The 19,567-nt window shown below is 37.4% G+C and overlaps 1 protein-coding gene across 1 annotated transcript in view; it reads left to right on the top strand.

Annotated features, from left to right (window-relative positions):
• Positions 1–19,567, top strand: part of LOC101881240 (disks large homolog 2) — a 423,431-nt gene that overhangs the window by 114,265 nt on the left and 289,599 nt on the right. The window contains 1 exon segment of the mRNA XM_034072915.1: positions 10,974–11,143. Coding sequence (XP_033928806.1) covers positions 10,974–11,143 — 170 coding nt within the window.

The raw sequence follows: 19,567 nt of genomic DNA on the forward strand, positions 1-19,567 counted from the left end.
CTGAAGCATCCTTAACCTCTGAATTTTATCAGATACAAAAGGAATGGCAATTTTTGTAGTGGTATTCTTGGTTCAGCCTTCAAGTAAATATGTGAGAAATTTTAACTGCTTAGTTTTGAGGTTTTTTTCCTTGAGATGAGGAGGTAGAGGATGATATTTGAGGTTGGTGTGGAATTTACCACCAATTTCAGCTTCTGGATGTTACTGACCATGTTGCATGAGGTCATCATCAGTCTATTTTAGAGTAACACCAACTCAACACCATGCAGTGAGCATGTGTACAGTTTATGAAACTTCAGCTTTTATGTAGCTATTATTATTAAAAGTAATAATACCAAGTTATGATTTTTGTAAAAGTAATTTTAGTTTTGTTATATTGATAACAAATTAATTCCTACAGATGAAAATTGCCTCAGAATAACTCCTTACCAAGTGTTTTTGGAAATCAGTCATATAAAACACAAATTCTTAGTGCATTTGGCACTTGTAAACTTTTGAAAGTTTTCAATCTACGTGGCAATTTATTTAAATTGTGCAGTTTCTTTATTTAGCTTGTAATTGTTTAAATATGCTATTATTTAATCTCCCTTGCCCTGTGAGCATTTCTCAGTGGAGTGCTGGCGGCATCACTGCATGAAAACTTGCTATCTACAAACTTTAGGCCTAAAACCACTTCAGGATGCTAACCTAAAGCTGAGCAAACATTTTCTGATCCCAAAAGAGGGCCCAGTTGTTTTCCAGTGCAAAGGGAAAAGACTAAATCAGGGCTTCCTTCATTCTTGAAAATAGTGGCAACATCACTTTTCACCTCACCTCTGAAGGGAAACCTGCATTCACCATCCTCCTCCCTCTGGAGAACATGAGCCCACATCTTCCAAAGGAGTAATCAGACCATTAAACTGGCAGGGCTATGAAATCAATGTATTTTATTCTTTCCTTCCAGAGTTGTTTCACTTCCCCAAAGACAAGTAAAGGTTAATTGGGCCAGAGCAGCCTTGTAGTGAGCAGGCTGTTCTGAGAGGCAGGTAAAGGTTGTGGACTGCAAGTTCCTCTTTATGGATGTCCTAAGCACTCTCCAGCAGCAACCTCACAAGCACCTGCATTAGTTTTCTGTTGTTGGTACAATTTCTGTAATGTATTTAAAGATTTCATCAAACCAAAGCAAGAAACAGAATTTCTTTCTAGTCTTGTGATTGAGGATGCTTACCTGAATAATGAGAGGCTTTTACTGCAATTTAAGAAGTGCATTACATTATCCAAAGCATAACAGCTTCAGTGATGGAAGGAAAGATAGTTAAAGTGTTTTTCTAGGAGATAATATTAGATAATAAGACAGCAGATCGTTGTTTTGCTTTTTGTTTCCCTGACTGTCTAACCTTTTATTTTATTCAATTTTATTTCAATTCAAAGCGTATTAGAATTAAATTTATTTTTGGCTTGACTGGAAAATTTATTCAGCATAAAACAATGTTGTTTTTTGTCAAGGAAATAAAACAATGAAAACAACTAGTGGAAGGTGTCCCTGCCCATGGCAGGGGGGCTTGGAGCAACATGATCTTAAGGTCCTTTCCAACCCAAACCATTCTATGATTCTCTGATTCTATGATTCTATAACTTTTCGAAGTTCAGTTTTAAGTCTGTAGGTGTTATACCCAAGAGGCATTCAGATAAATAGAAAGATGGGGGGTGGTGTTTCCATTTCTGAAGTTAACTTAGTGTTACCAGTAGTTCAGCTCTATGCCTTTGGCTTGAAGAGTTTGTCCAGCAGGGCCTTTTTTTCTTATGCGGAAAAAATCAGTTATGAGATGCAGGAGATTATGTCCTGTTTCCTAACTGCAGGAGAGGAACAGAATGACCAGGGAGCAGTGTTTTTCTGTCTCTACTAATGAAGGGATTTGGAGACATCAAATGAAACTAATAAGCAGCAGGTTGAACTACCCATAAAGAGATATTTGTTTAGCTGGTAGCGATGCTGTTGAATTCATTGACAGAGAATATTGTGGATGTTAAAAGTTTATGTGGGGTTTGAAAGATTTTAGATTTGTGGAAGAAGAATCTATCCAAGGTTATTAAATGAAAAAGAAAGAAAAAGGTTTCTCTGCCTCAGGGAAATCCAGAATTATCATCAGCTGAAAATGTATTCTGGGAATATATTGTTTTAAACGCTTTCCCTTTAGCATCTGTTTGGATAGAAACAGCAGGCTGGATGGACCCTGGTCTGGGTTATGAGGGTATAATTTCTTGGTGAGCCACAAGCACATGGGACAGTAAGGTGCATCTGGGTGGCTCCAGTGCAGCCTGGCTGAGGGCTCTCTTGCCTTGCTGCCTGGCTGTGTGTCCCTGCAGTAATCCTGCTGCCCAGGGCCAAGGTCTCTTATTTTAGTTTATGGGAGAGGATTTTGTACTACAGGATTTTGACTGGTCTCTCTTTTCTATGTCTATTCCCATTAGTAGCCATGAATGGGCCCCCTCTTGAAATCGGTTACTGCCTGGCAAGTTGTGCAGGAGTTCAAGTTTTAGTGCTAAATGAGCTCAGCATTGCAGAGGTGCATTAATATGGCCTTTTGCCATTGGTAATTCGCTGTAGACCTGTGGAAAATATTGATTCAGGTGGATATCCATGCTAGATCTACTCTGTCAGTGCCTGAGCTGGTTTGGATACCTGCATGGGCTTTCACTGTGCCAAGCTGATGCAGTACCTTTGGGGTCAATCTGTCTTGTATTCTAGATATTAGCTTGGTGGGTATTTTCAACCAAGATGTGTATAGAAACACACCCAAACAAGCAGACACCCTGTGATAAAAGCTGCTGCAACACCCTGCTGCTGGAAAGCATAAAAGGATCCGTTCAGTGTCACAGAAAGGGTTAACTGAAGGAGAGCCCTGCCTTGCTCCAGGAATTTCTCAGAACTAGGCTAGAATGCAGAAATGAGCCAAAGTGTTTTAAACACAGATAAACTGCTTTTTAGCCAAGTTAGTGCCTGGAGTTAGGTCTTAAAGCTGAATTTAAGACCTTAAAAAAAGAAAAAAAGGGCAAAAAGCCTCCTCAAAACCAACCCAGATGCTGATGTGTTCTCTATTGAAACTGTGTGAATAGGAACATATTCAAGCATCTAAATATATTTCATGTAACAGTCTAAAGGCTGCAGGGACTTTTCCAATCCTAATTACATAGTGCTGTATGCTGTCTGTTTCTGACTTGCAACTTCAAAAATAGATATTAGAGTCTACATGAAACATAGGGAGAGGTGTAAAGAGATGCTGTTTGTGATGAGGAGCTGCTCTGCTAATGTTCTTCCTGATATTGTTACCTGTCACTTGTGTTTCAAATTCAATTGCTACCATGCAGACCCTTTAATACATTGACATTTCATTAAGATGGCTGTTAAAAAATATATCTATGAGTAGCTAAAGCAGTAGTGAAGGACAATAAATGTAAATGTCTTGTGGCAGCTCAGTAGCTGTTGTGTCTCAGGTCTCAGCAAGGTCACGTCATTAACAGGATGTGGAAGCACACAGTCATTTCAGGCAGTACCACATTCTGACATTCAGAAGTATGCTCTGAAATCTGAATGATTCCCTGACAGTTTGGACTCCAGCCTCTGTTCTGGAAGTGAAAATAAAGCTTAAAGTCCTGTGGTAGCACACCTGCAAGTGATGCTGCTGTGACCTTAAGCCCTCCTGGATGTGATCTGAAATTTTTGACTGCATTATAGAAGGCATTTTCACCCCCTAAGCTACCACTGTACTCCAGCTATGTAAAGGCAGAGTTTCCTTTGTCCTTTTAGCATTCTTATGCAACCTTCTGGAGGACAAGGACTAGGACATCGTGCTAGTGCGTCCTGGACTGGGGATTAGAAAAGTGACTGCAATGATCCAGAGGGAGTAAGCTGGGTTTGCGTGCAGACTTTTTCTGCTGCTCCTCCACTTCTTTTGCATTCTACCATTTAGGCAGGAGGACATTGGAGCTTGACTTTCATTTGGAAAGATAGGCAGCTCTTTTCTATGCCAAAATCACTGCAAAAAAAAATCAAAAGGGGGAACAGTGAGCTGTGTGGGTAACTAACACAGCTTCAGGTCACCCTCCAAAAACCTCATGCCAGCAGCTGCGGGCTAAAGGCTGTGATACGCAGGACAGGCTGGGTTTCAATTACACAGTAGTACAATCTACACATATACTTAAATCAGAACCATTTGTAAGATTCTTTTACTTCGGTCTCTGGACTGGAAATCATTCCAGTTGCTGGTACACTGCAGGAGCACAGCACTGCCCTTAAGCAAGCACACCCTGCTTTTTTGGCAAGACTAGTTAGCTCAGCCATGCTCTAGCCTTCAGGCTTCCCACAGCCAACACACCGAAACTGGTTTGCCAGTGCAGGTGGAGAAAGCATCATCCGCCTGCGTGTATGTCCCTTACAGGAATGCTGTGCAAGAGTTTAGTGCCCGCCTTCATACACACACAAACATACACAGAGTGCATGGTGGAAGTGTTTGCCCTTCATCTCTCACTTCTGAAGACTGGTTATGAGGGTGAACACAGCAGGGAAAAGGCAGGGAGCTGCTTTTGTTGGTTATCTATTATTTATGCTGAGTATGCCTAGAGGCTGCACTGAGGGTTGGTCCTTGTTTGAGATGTGCTGAGAAGGTGTAGACTCTCCTCTGGAAAGTTCAGGCTGTAAACAGGAGACAAAGGAAGCAGGATGCAGGTGGGGTTTTAATCCCCTATTTGAAGATTATGGATAAAAGAAGTTAAATGACCTGCTCAGGGCTGCACAGGAAGAGTTGAGGTGGTACCAGGCCAGCATTTTGGGGAAAAAGATTATATTTTTTTTCAATTTATTCCATCACAACAGATCATTGCAACTTGCTAAAGAATTCAGAGCACTGAAGGGTTATTTTTTTCTCTCACAGATAAAACGTAGTGGGTTTAGTAATTATTTTCTTTCCTCAAGTCCAAATCAAGTCTACTCTTCCTAAAGCATACATTAAATTCAATACTTCAAATAGTGTCTTCATATTAAATACAGCTGAGTTACCATTTCATTGCACCAATATTTCTACGTATATTTAAAGCAGAATCACTCACAGGATTTCGGATTTTTAAGTTCAGCTGAAATTCTGCTGCTTCATTCACAAATTATTCCCTCCCACCCCAAATCGTAGCTTTTATCAAGTATTATTTTCAATTAGTAACCATTCTATGAGAGGCTTTAAATTTCATTATAATGCACATAAGTGACTAATTTTGGGATGGGTTTACCTGGTACCTTCATCAGACACTTCCACAAGCACTCTCTGGCTTCCAGAAATCAGCAGTATTTTGTTCTACTGGTGAGTTTTATCTCTGTATTTTTAGAGTAGACATAGCAGTAGTTTTATACTGCTTTAAAATGTCAGGAAGGGGCCTGAGGGTGTATGTGAATTTGCTACGGAAATTGGATCCTGTGTCTCAGGATCGTTATACTTAAGGAAACAGTATGCCCTGTGGTATATACATATCATTGGCATTTAGTTTTGGCTCTACATTCTGTAATCGGCGAGACAGATCTGAAGGCTGCTGTGGTAAATTTGAGTTCCTTGAATTCTTATTTGAAATATGAAAAAAATAATAAAATAATTACATGGGCGGTACCAATAATTATATTTTTTACCCTTAAATGCTTATTTTACTTACTATGGGATAGGATGGGTGCAAATAGAATTAAAAAGAAGGAAAAGATAGGGGACAGAGAGTCAGTCTTCCCTAGCTAGAAGAACTAGAATAGACCAGACTGATTCTCCTAGGATCAGGGTCAGGCAATATATCAATATCATTATTCGCTGCTCTGTTGAAGAAAGGATAATAGTCCTTTCAGCTTGTTACCTGTAATCCTGTGTTCCTGCTTAAAGCTCTGTGTTCTTGTAACTTCTCAAAGAAAGAATCAACCCTTTTGAAGGGAAACTTTGGCTGAAAAGGTTAGACAAAGCAGGAGCAGAGAAACAAAGTAGAAGTTTAGTCTTCTCTCTCTTTTGTTGCCTACCCAATACCTCCATACTGGTATATAGAGGTGTGTATCTGCTCGATGCATTCCGTAGCTTTACAGATTCTCCTTAATAACAGTTTTTTCACCTTGATTTCTAAGCTTTGAGTAAAGAATAATTAAAGTCTGTGTCAATTTAAGCTTTTCTGAGAAGGCATCTGGAAAAAAAAAAAAACTTAGATGTCCGTAGAAATAATCTATTAATCTTGGGCATTCTGCAATAGAAAACATGGAAGATTAAATTCTTCCCATGAGGGAGCTGAGGCGCTGGCACAGGGTGCCCAGAGAAGCTGTGGCTGCCCCATCCCTGGCAGTGTTCAAGGCCAGGTTGGACACAGGGGCTTGGAGCAACCTGCTCTAGTGGAAGGTGTCCCTGCTCGTGGCAGGGGGTTGGAGCTGGGTGAGCTTTAAGGTCCCTTCCAACACAAATCATTCCGTGATTCTATGATCCTATTTGTGAGAAGCAGTTCCATTAATAGACTGCCAGTTAGTCTGGAATTGTCTAAGACCCATGGGTTACTTCAGCTTTTACTGTCATGGATTTGTCCTATGGAGCACAAATCATTCCCTTGTTCCTGAGTCCGTAGTTGGTTCCAGCTAGCTCCTTTACAGAGCTTCAAGTTGGCTAATGTGTCTTGGCAGGACCATTCAGTCTTTGGGGGCTCCTTGCTGCCACACTAGGCTGCTTTGGGTTTCTCTTCAGGGCACCATATTGCACTGAACAAATGAACAGAATAATCATTACCAGTTGTCACCTACTATATTTCTAGTAAGTGCCTAAGGATTGCCCTGGTCTTGTTTACTTACAACTTGACTGAAGCAATTATTAGCTTTTCAAGGATGTCTTCACAGCTCCTAAAAAAGAGTAAACATAAAATTCAGATGAAGGTCGTCATGTTGAGAACGCACTTAGATAAGCACTTAAGGAATAGTATTTTTCCTCAGTCCAAGCCCTTATCTGCTTTGAAGAGAGCAACAATTATTGTAACTCTCCCTGTGCCTGTCATTCCTCCTTAGTGCCAAATCTCTCTCTTATTTCTTGTATCAGTTGTAATTGTCTTGGCATGATTATAGCATGTGTTCTATATTTTACCATCCACAGTCCTTCGTATATGAATTATATCACAAAAAGCCTTGTAGCATATATCTATTTAATTTTTTAGATGAGCCATGCAATGGAAGAGCTGCCTAACTCATTTTAACTCAGCCATTACCTGCATGGGTGATTCTACAGGCTTGAGTAAATTTAAGTATATGTATAATGCTAAGTTCTTGCTTGAGAATTTTGGCTAAAATAGAAATAGGATTACTTATACCTCAAAAATTAATCAGAGACTTGTACATTGTGGCTGAATTGAGATATGAGGGTGGTGAGGCACTGGAATGGGCTTCCCAAGAAAGCTGTGAATGCTCCATCCCTGGTGGTGTTCAAGGCCAGGTTGGACAGAGCCTTGGGTGATATGGATTAATATGAGGTGGCCCTACCCATGGTAGGGGGGTTGGAACTTGATGATCTTAAGGTTTTTTCCAACCCTAACTATTCTATGATACTATGAAGTCCCTCTTTTTCCAAAGAAACAATAGCACGAACATTTGCTTTTAGGTTTATGTTCTTTTAATGTATGGTTAGAACATAATTTCATTATTTTTTTTTTCAGCATGATACAATGTATTCTCCAAAATACCTTTAATTGCATATTATTTTCATTAAAACATGAGGGAATTTAGTCAAGAACTCTGTGAACCTTTTTCACCAAATGCTGATATTATATTGTTGAATCTGAACAACTAAAGTTCTATATCTTACGAATGAGTTTTAAAGTTCTTTTCACATGCAGAGAAAATCAAATTTCCTCTAGTTTCTTAATTGTTGCAAAAGTCATTAGCTGTAACCTAAAATACTTAAAAACTTACTTTTCTGCTTTCTCTTTCATTAGATATTTTGTCAATTTTTACGATCTTAAAAATAAATGTATGAATTTGTCTCACTTATGTATATGGCATTAAGGCTTACAAGGAGAATGGCAGTAATTTAAAAGTGCTGATACTGTTAAAGAAGTGGTTAAATATTGAAAATATATATTTATGGTAACTGTCACAGCTTCTGTCTTTAGATACTAACAACTGTGGCAAGTACTGGCCCTGAAAACCTTCTCCATAGATTAAGGAGAAAAACATGACATTACAGTCTGTGTGTTGACATGCTGCTTCAGCTCTCTTCCTTTATTTTCTTCTCTGAAGTTGCATTTTGTAATGAATGATTCCTGTTTATCTTCCAAGTGCTCCATATCTCTGAGTTCTAAAAATGTTCAGGAGTTTCTAGATTAATAATACTAAAAGATTTATTTAGCTGTTAATGTTGGAGTCATCTCACCAGCTTATGTCATATATTTCATTGCACCATGAACTGCTGTTTTAGAGGTCTAAATATTCTCAATGTATATTTGTAGACTTCTGAGATCATTATGTTCTGTTGACCTAGTACAGGGTCAACATGCCCTCCAAAAGATAGTGATAAAACCCACAGAGCTCTATAGGCACATACATTTGTGCACAGTCTTATGCATGTGCACTTGCGTATTTATTTTATTTCTGAGAACTAAAAACCTCATCTTTTTCTACATGAGGGAAGAAAAATAACCTAGAGGTTTGGAAAGTTATAGCTGGATATCTAGCACTGGATGTGTTTGTCACAGCAGACAAGAGTAATTCTCTGGCTAATTCTGCACTGACAAAGCCTGTACTTGTATGCAAACAAAATACTTTGTATGAAAGTATTTCTATCACTGAATCAACTTTGTATTCTCTCTGTCTATTAATCCTACAGTATTAATCTATGTTTTATTGAAGACAGTCTTATTGTTTTAAGCAACTCAAGCACTCTAAAAGCCAAATTTTAGCCACTAAGGTGAGATTTCTGTTGGAGTGTTAATGTCCTTTTCCAAAGGGTCTTGCTTTTTTGGTAAGTGGAGGTGTGTGGCTTACTGATTTTGGCAAGTTAATCCCTTGTTGTTTATTGACTTTCTCCAAAAGACATGCTTTTTTCCCTTAATAGGAGCCTTTATGAGCTTTAACACTTTTGACTTTATGGGAGGTTTTATGTAGATAGGATCTAGCGATATCAGTGTTCATCAGTGCAGGACACAGAGTATATGAAAATAAAAGAAATTTAATCCACCTTTTTACTGTTTTTATAATCTTTTTCCATGGTTTTATCTTCATAACCATCCAGTGGTTAGGCTCCTACAGTTTATTCACTAAGCATGGTGTAGCTAATTGTATTTCATATATGGCAAAAGTAAGTCATAAATTTGACAAGAATCAAGTATATAGTAATATTAATAGAATAGCAGCTTAGACTTAATTACTGTCTTTCTGAGTGGGAAGAACTACCTGGATACATTCTAAAGAATGAAACACTTTAGAGCACTTATTAATTTTACAGTCAAACCACACAATTAAACACTTGGAAAGTTAATACTTCTGGCATTGAAAACAAGCACCAAAACTAACCATTGAACGAAAACTGGAAACCTTGCAATACAGTACTTTTTATCAGAAGGGATGTATCAATTTTGTGTCAATTCCAAGTTCAACCAATTGTCAGATAAAAGCTGCTATCATTATTTTCCCCTGCAAATATTCTTTCAAAAGGCTGATAACACAGAAGGTCCTTGGTTTCAAATAGTTGTGGTCTTTCTATTGTTTTGCCTCTAAACAAAACCAGCAGCACAAGAACATAACAAAAATCCATCCTAAACTCTCAGAGTTCAGATAAACTTTTGGCAGTGGTTGTTCTTTCATGTGCTAAGACTCCTGAGCAATGCCCAGCTCAAGTGTTCTTTTGCTGCAAGGAGGACATATTTGATGGTTGATCTTTATGTATAGAAATGTAGCTGAAATAGGAATATTTTTAGCAACCAATATTTTCTTTGCTGATTGTCCTTCCAGATATGCAGAAGAACATATTAATTTACATTTGCCTTTTTCTTCTGTAAGCAAAATAGAGGCCACTTCATCATAAATGTACTTCACAAGAGCAATGGCATCTCAATTCATCTAGTTCTTTGGAATTTGCTCTTAGTTACCCTCATTTGCAGAGGAAGAATGGCCGAGCAGTTAAGTCATTATCCTGCTGCTTTGGAGATGGATTTTACTGCTCTCAATGTAGATTTGCTTTCCAACTTGGACATATCTGTCAGACAAGGAGAATAATGCTTCATTTAACCAGGACATATTTGAGGGTGAATGTATTAGTTCATCCTTAGATAATATAGCAAATTCCCAAAGTAAGAATATGAGGGAATTTTATTAGTAGTCTATGAAAAATAGATGCTATTACCACACAGCAGATTCTGGAGTCTATAGTTAGTGGTGAAAACATAAAGAATGAAATTTACTCAAATTATTTAGCATGAAACATTCTCTTTTAAATTGTCTGCTTTTTGTAGGACAGCTTTTTTTCTTTGACAACTTAGAATTCTTTGGCTCTGATCAAGAAATATGAGAGATTTAAGGAGGCATTGGAACAATTGCTGGTCTCTCTGTATTAAATTAAATCAACTTATTTCTTCTAGGAGTAACTGCCATAGTAATAGCATGCAGCATGAAGATTGTAACTTGATTATGTAGCTTAAAAAAAAGGGGGTTTTAATAAAGTCTGTAAAGACAAGTTGTTTATTACTCATTTCTATCACTCTAGTGGATCCAGCCACAACTTATGAAGGAGGATGGTAGGTGTGGGTGATTAGGCAGACTTCAGTTTGAATCAGGTATGTTTTTTGGAGGGACTAAGTGTTCTGGTTCTATCTCATTGCTGATGAAGCATATCGCATCAAGTCTGGCAGCTGGAAGGTTTCTCAATGGAGTGTGCTCTATTTTACAGCACCAGTGACAAAAATCTGTGTTTGGTCCAGAAGCATTTAGTACCTATGGTCCTTTGCTTTTCTTGTAGGGTCAACGATTGTATCTTGCGAGTGAATGAGGTCGACGTGTCAGAAGTCTCACACAGCAAAGCCGTGGAGGCCCTAAAAGAGGCTGGCTCTATAGTACGACTGTACGTTCGTCGAAGGAGGCCTATTCTGGAGACCGTGGTAGAGATCAAGTTGTTCAAAGGACCTAAAGGTAAATGTGAAAGTGAAAAGACATCCGTTTTAAACTTGATGTTTAACCTCTCTTCAGCTCAAATAGCATCTGAATTTCTTGATTCATTAACTAGCTAGCCTGTCAAATACTGCAGTTCATTTAGGCTTGTACAACTAGAATTTATGGTTGCATGTCTTCCTGAAATATAAAGAAATTCAAGGAGCTGTGGTTTCTTTCATTTGATTTTTACTGTGGAGATGGCTGATTATCTCCTGAAGAAATGCAAGATGAAGAGATGCTATGCTTTACATTAGCTGCAAGCATACTTCCTCTAAAGTTCCTCTACTGAGACCTCTGACTTTCATTTAAGGTGCTATTCAATAGAGTTTCCTAATTCTCTCTTTTTTCAGAAGTCCTTATGATTATCCAATTTATCCTTTCCATTTCATGTTGTCAGTTTCTTGTACAGTTTTCTTTGGAACAAAAGGACAGGAATACTAATTTGTGCATTATGTAGTAGAATTTTACCTGGAAGTCTAGCATGAAACCTTCACTAGTCTAAATCAGCTTTATAAATTCCAGCAGAACCTTCTGGTTAGAGAAAAAAAATCCCAAACGACAAACAAACCCAAATTCATTTCTAGAACCATTAGTACAAATTATGAATATTAGATTTTCTCCTTTCCTTTTGAAAAAGGAAAGTTTTTATTTGCACAATGTTACATTTAACAAATGTAATTTTATTGTTTTTTCCTACCTGAAATTTCCCTCTGGCTACTGTATTTTTCTTCATAGCTAATTTCTGGGCAAAGAAAATGCTTATTTTCACAGTACTGTGTTCATTCTATCTGAATAGGATGAAGAGCAGTAGGTTTTTATATCCATACTGATTATTTCATAAGTAAGTCTTATACAAAAGTATAAGTAAGTCCTATATAAAGTTATATACATTAAATGGAGAAATCTGTATGTCTCAGTCTGTGCCATATCCATGAGATTATTCAACCTGTTTTATCAACAGTGAGTAACCTGTAGCTGTTTCAGTGGTTTCCCTTGCTTCTCATCTCATGAATATTACAGGATGCTTCTGCATACTTTTTATACCAGTAATTGAGTATATTTATTTCTAATACATATGGAACCGTTGAGATTATCCATTCATCATAAGCAAAGATAGTGCACGGCTTTCAATATTCCACTGTACCTCTTCTGTGTACGTATATATCATGGTTATTTGACACAGCAGTGTATTCATCATCCCCTGCTCTTGAAAAATAGTAGATTTAAACATGTATCCGAGGGTAAACCCCTGGAAGTCTGGATTCTCATGGTCAATTACAGTGTTAAATTGACTTTCTAATAGAGATATTTTGTACCTGTATGAACTCAGACAGGCAGCAGGGTTTTTAAAGCTTTGGAATTAAACTCAGTGTGTGCTGTGATAGTCATTTGAGTAACCTAAGGCTAAAGAAACTAAACATATCCTTTCAGGTTGTGATGAAACAGTAAAAGTTATTCACTATGACCAAATTTTTGCTGCATCGTGGAAATGGACAAGAGGCAGTGATTATCTAATAATGGTTTTGCATCATGTTTGTTTTCATTGTATGCCTGAAACTATTTATTTTTACATTTATTTCCATAAAAGAGAGCGAATAACAAGACAAGTACCTTTTATGACAAGCTAAAGAAGCTTTGCTGCTTAGTCCTACAAACGTTTTTATGTAGCTATATTCTTACATGAAGTTTACTACAGATATTTGCCACAGTGAATTTTATTGTTAAGCTGAATAGTTGTTTTTTAAAAAAAAAAATCACTTCAATATTATAGAAATAACTTAATTTGGAACTTGGATGAAAAAAAAAAAAGCTGATGGGCTAGTTCTTTGCAAATCCAGGTTTTCTATCTTTACAGATTAAGCAGCAAGGAAGCATACCCTTATATATTTTCTATATTCCATAGATTCTAAAAAACAGAATGAAAGAAAACAGCCTACAGATTGGTTGGAAAGCTTACCAATACTCATTTTAATGCCTATAGCAGTTTCCCCTTCAATTCTTCAAAATCCTGAATTAAAAATAAACTATGTGTTAGGAGGCATCAAACTCATGGCTGAAGTTGAGACTAAAACCTGTGAGTCTTGGCTGTGGGTTTCAGTGCTAGTCACTCCTGTGATGCTTATCTGCACATATTTCAGGTGATTTACCTGTGAACTGTTCTTTCACACCGTTACTACACAGTGCAAGAACAACTTAGTATTTATATACACAGTGTTTCTTACTTCTCAGAGTGAAATTGGGATGTTTTGGTGTCCAGAGCAGGACATGGTAGTCCCCACAGCTTTACTTCTTTCCTACTCACAAGGTGAATAAAGAAAGTGAGTCTGCTTCTTAGACAAGAAGGTTGTTCCATACTAAACTTGGAGAAGTGATTACCTTTTCAGTTGGTTCTTTTCCTGTCTGCCTCTGTCAGTATATAACTCAGTATATACTGAGTTCATTCCTTGCTGTGTTGAGAATTTACCACATGAAATCAAGTCTTGGCTTCTATAATACCATGTAAAATTCAGAGAGCACTACTTGCCTGTGTATGCATAATACATCATATGTTTCAACACTCGAAGGTGATAAAGAAGTAAATTTGCAAGGCTTTTTATAAAAATATTCTTTCAATTTAATCTGAGGTATCCAGACTGAACTTGAATATAAAGCTTAAAATACAAGCTTTGAATCCATGAAGGTTAGATTTTTCTTAACTGGATGTTAATTTTTCTGGCTAGCGACCACTATATAAAAGACATAGGTTAACTTTGCAAATCTATTTTGAACAGAAGTTAAATATGCGCTGTGTAGCAATGGCTTTGAACATATGACAGGGATAAGGCCATGGTAATGTGCTGTCAAATGGTCCCTTTCAAATGCAGAGCCCCTGTTCCATTGTTCCTGCTACTTTATGGAAAACTGTCCTAGCATCATATGCCCTAGGTCATCTAACTCTTTAAGGTGACTTTTGGGGAAAAGAGGTAAACAAAGACAGAAATAAGTTGTGTAATAGAATAATCAAGATTTCAAAGACAACTGTGTCTATTTAAGGCGGTGCCTTCATCAGTTTGCCACATTTGATTGATCATATTGGCTGATGTCTACAGTCTATGTCTTGAAGGTAATCGATAACTGGGATCATTGCAGGAACTTCCTCTTTTACATGCTAGGAGGTTGTCTTTGTAGGGGTCTTGTATGTCTCTATAGTGAGACTTACAATTGTAGCAATTCACTGTTTGGCTTTGCTTGGTATTTAGTAGTAAACAATGGGTGTTTTATTTCAGGCTCTCTCAGGACACTGCAGGTTTTCGCATCAGTGCCTCTGCAGTAGCTGGGGGCTATAACAGAGGAATGATATACACTGGAGCTTTCTTATTGAAAATCAATAGGATTTAGACACTACTGAAATCCTGTCCTTAAGTGATACACTTTTCTTGCTCTGTATTGAAACATAATGAGACTATCAGTAATGAGAATGGGTTGTGCGCTGCAGTATTTATTCCTGGGGAACAAACATGCAGGCATTCAAAACAAAGCAATTTAATGGTGGTGCTTGACTGTGTAATATAACTTTTGTATTAGCTTCTTCCTGCAAAGAACTGTGTATGAGCAGTGAATTACAAACTTCAGTCACTATTAGACACTACAGTGCTTAAACCCATTAACTGCATTTGACTGCAGCATTTTAAACCAAAGGAATTCCACTGCCCTCTGGGATTTTAATGCTGCCCTATTACACTGCAAATCTACTTTTTCCAAAACCACAAGTATGTATCCTTGATGAAAATATAGTTATAGAAACTAAACTTTATTGGTTTTAATTTTAATTTTTTTAAGAATCAGGCAGAAAAAATGGTTTTCTACCATTGCAGAAAAATTCTGACAGTCAGAAACTTAGTTAAATACTAAAGAAGTTGTGTAATATTTTACCTGCCAGTACCTAACTGATAATTTAAGCTCTGATATTATAGACCAGGAAGAAAAAAGGGCAGAAAATATTTATCCCAGTAACTACAGGAGTTTTGGATCACATAGTAAACTTCTGACCTCAATTCTATAGGCAATGTAATGTCTGCAGGAATGAAGTTTTGGGTGTGAGAGGCAGAAAAACTGAGTGCCAGGAAATGTGGGAGTAGATATGGCACACTTAAAAGCATCCAAAATAAATAAATAAATAAATAAGCACCAAAAAAGCACAATATAAGAAACAGGATTAATTTCCCACACCTGTCATGGTAATTCAATCCTAACTATCATTACAGTGTTTGAACTGTGTTGGAATCTTGCATTGTTGGATAGAGCTGCACTTTTCTTCACTGTATATTAGGCAGAAAAGCTCTGGACAGATCAGCAGCTATGTCTCCTTGCTGTTGTCTGTATGCATGCTTTTTATGTCGTTCCTGATGAATCCAACCAGTGACACATTCAGATCAGTTTCACCCGACCCACTTCTGGGCATTTAAGAAAAGCTATTCGGGAGCAGTGATTCCTCTACTCATCCCTGCACTCAGAATTAGAGCTATGATCCCGATATGTCAGGACTTCCCATTTAATTCATTTAGACTATTATTGTGTTTGGGGACTCTAAGCTAGAATTTGATGCATTGCTAAGCCAGTTCTGTATCACTCTGAATAATTTTCTTCTCCTTCAGCAAAGGCTAAGCTCCTAAATGGGGCATCTCAGTAAAATACTCCAAAATAAGATGAGATGAATACAAAGGGTGTAACACACATTTATTTTTTTTATTATGTATATCCATCTAAATGTTAGATGGAGTCATTGGGCATAACCAGTTCCAGAATTTCCATTTCATTGTTTTCTGTGCCGGACTGAAGCGACTATGCAAACACATGGTATATTTTCTTTTCACATAACTATTTGTTTCTTTCTTGATGACACTGAGTAAAGTCGCTGGGTAGTAATGAAGCTTTCTTGCTATATTGAGAAAAGAATCCGTATGTTTTAAGTACAATATTTTTTAACGTATTGGTTAGTTATGGAGTTCTCTTGAGAAGATGCAGAGATTTTCATCATTAACATAAGGTATGAATTCACTATACACTTACCTTGAATTGTTACTGGAATGTTCTCTGCTCCCTTATTGTCTATAGTTTCATGGAATTTCATACTTCTGCTTCATAGAAGTTGACACATTTTAGTTTGGATTGATGGCTTCATTGGAAAAATCTTTTGTTCTGTTACATTGTTAGCACCCAGCTTGCAATGACAACTGAAACTGTCAAAAAGTACAGTGAAACAATGTATATTTTTAAATGTCTGCCGAAAAAAGTGTTCAATTCAGAACACCAGAATGGGGGTGGGGGTTAATTTTCACAAGTGCTGCTCTCAACAAGGAAAGGAGAAATCTGACCATCTTTACCTACCACAGCAAAGCCAAAGGTTACCTTTCAATATCAAGTAATAGCTACAGAATTTAAAGTGAAAGAGGGAGGTTTTGGAGACAAAGAACCCCAATTATTTCTTTCTCAGTTTCAGGGAGCACTGAAATCTTTCGGATCTTGCTGTTTAATAACTGGTTGCAAGTGCTTGCCTCACACTGATGTATTTTTTTATCAATATAACTATCACTGCTACTACTACACCTGCCTATTTAACCTAAGGGATACTAAATACTTCATAGCAAACTGTAGTGTTTGGGGAGAGGGCGTTTTATGGCAAGTTTGGCAGATGTTTTGTTAATTTAGGATCACTTGAAATATTCAAAACACTTGTGTTTTATGTCGAGCAATGTTTATTTATAGTTCCAAAGTGTCTTCAACAAAATGTTTTTTTCACAGTTTGAACAAAACATTAAACCTTTTCTTACGGTGTTTTAAGAATTTCAGTCTTATGATCTCAGCAGCAGTGAATTTATTTCTGTTTTTCAGTGTTCTCCTCCTGTGCTGTGAGATTTATTGTGAATCCTGATCTAAAACAGAGCAAAATGGGGCAACTTAAAAAAGAGCTGTAGAAAAACAAAGAAGCTGGCAAACTGTCCAAAATCTAGATTTAACAAATTATATAGGTTCTGAACTGTATTTTGAGTGCTTCACTTTGTATTACTGTAACACACTATCACTTACTACAGGTAGAAATAGCAAACCCCTACAACTGAAACTATAATACTATTTTTTTGTGAGATGCCTTTGCTTGAAGGGAACTCACTTCTCATTCAATTAGCAGAAAGTGCTCTATCAAGCACTAATACTTAGTTTTCCAATTTTAAGATAGCGATTCAAAACCATCATTTATAAGTTAGCATCAGTAAAGGCATGACTTCCCTGAAGGGAAGTTTAATGTAAGAATATATGAGTATCTGCGTAGTTTGTGTCATGAAAATTGTACTCTTGAAACTCATAAAATGAGAAAGCTCTGTGATAGTGCTTTAAAAAGCCTTTGCTGTTTTTCAGAAGTATTTTGACATATCAGAGTTGCCAATACCTGATGGAGAAAAAGTGGTAGATTATAGCTGCACCTTCATATTTCACAGTCTGAGGAACTTGTTCTTTAGTATAAGTGGTGGTATCTGCATACAGAATCACAGAATCACAGTATCCCAAAGGTTGGAAGGGACCTCGAAAGATCATCTAGTACAAGCCCTGTGCAAGAGCAGGGAAACCTAGAGTACATCACACAGGAACTTGTCCAGGTGGGCCTTGAATATCTCCAATGTAGGAGTCTCCACAACCCCCCTGGGCAACCTGTTCATACAGCTGCTACTTTAATATTCTGCCTTATGGCACAAATAAAACATTAAATGTTTTATCTGCCTTTGGTCACTATAGACTTGCCGTCATATTCATATAAATTACAACATATGAAATATTCCTTAAAAACTACTCATTCTGTACTCATTCCTTTCCTGAATAAAAGCAGGACTTATCTGTTTTAATCATAGAATCATAGAATAGTTAGGGTTGGAAAGGACCTTAAGATCATCTAGTTCCAACCCCCCTGCCATGGGCAAGGACACCTCACACTAAACCATATCACCCAAGGCTTCATCCAACCTGGCCTTGAACACTGCCAGGGATGGAGCATTCACAACCTCCCTGGGCAACCCATTCCAGTGCCTCACCACCCTAACAGTAAAGAATTTCTTCCTTATATCCAATCTAAACCTCTGCTGTTTTAGATTGAACCCATTACCCCTTGTCCTGCCACTACAGTCCCTAATGAATAGTCCCTCCCCAGCATCCCTGTAGGCCCCTTTCAAATACTGGAAGGCTGCTATGAGGTCTCCACGCAGTGTTTTCTTCTTCAGGCTGAACAGCACCAACTTTCAATCTCACACAGTAACAGTTATCATCATCAGAGTGGCACTTCAGTTCTAGTATTTCAGGCTTTGGCTATTATCTTTTTATCTTTAGTGGAGAAATAAAGTAAATCTTGGGGTTTGTTACAATTGCAGTTAAATATCAGGAGTTGGTAGTACCAAATTGTTGTTGTATCAGACTAAACACAACCTCTTTTGGAGATAATTAGTTTATTGATAAAGTAATGATTTCCCAGATCAACAAGGACCATTTCAAATGATATTCAGAAGCTGTCCATCTGATTGATTGTCTCACCTAAAACTAGAGCTGTCCTGTGAGCTGCAGGATCTCACTTGCTTGAAGTCTTGTATTTCCATGATAATTCTAAGTTCCCTCTTTTCATTGTCATTTCCATTAGCAGTAAAGGAATAAACAAAATTACTTGGAAGACTGTGCAGAAATTTTATATACATATTCTTTGTGTTTTGTTTTCCCTTGAAACATTCAGTTCTTAAGAACTCTCCAAGCAGCTGTAAGAACCCTGGGTTAATATGCAAAATGAACATCTAATCTCATAGTAGATTTTAAGTATCAGTTTCCAGAAGTCATTCACAAAGAGTGAGGTTTCTACTGAAATGAACAGTGCTTTCTGCAACTCCATCATGCTAACTATTTCTGAAGTGGTGCAGTTGCAATTTCCAAGTGCGGTGCTGTATTTTAATAGCCAATTGAGATGGCTATAAAAATCCAGCACTGCACATTAAGATCATTACCAAATTGCTTCAGCAATACTTACTGATGAGGCAGCTTCAGCAGAACATGATTCATCTTAATGAACTGTGGCTGTGATTGAGAAAAGCAGCAGCACAGGGAAAGATGTGCAGGTAGGTTTGGATGCCAAAAAGCTGAAGATTTTGCTTCAAGAAAAATAAGCTTTGGGTAGTTTCTTTTTCTCTTCAGTGGAGAAAGTAAATCTGTCATCTTCTTTGTTTCAATTGCAGTTAAATAGCAGAAGGTGGTGGTATGAATTCATTGTCATGTCAGACCAAATTCAGACATCTTTGGAGATAAGTAGACCATTGACATTTCAATTGACAAAATCTTTTGTGCTTGTCCTTTCTGAATTAGGTAGGAAATTTGTGTTCTCACACAGTTACCTACATT

Source organism: Melopsittacus undulatus, chromosome 2 (assembly GCF_012275295.1).
Source record: "Melopsittacus undulatus isolate bMelUnd1 chromosome 2, bMelUnd1.mat.Z, whole genome shotgun sequence".
In the NCBI taxonomy this organism is placed as follows: Eukaryota; Metazoa; Chordata; class Aves; order Psittaciformes; family Psittaculidae; genus Melopsittacus; species Melopsittacus undulatus.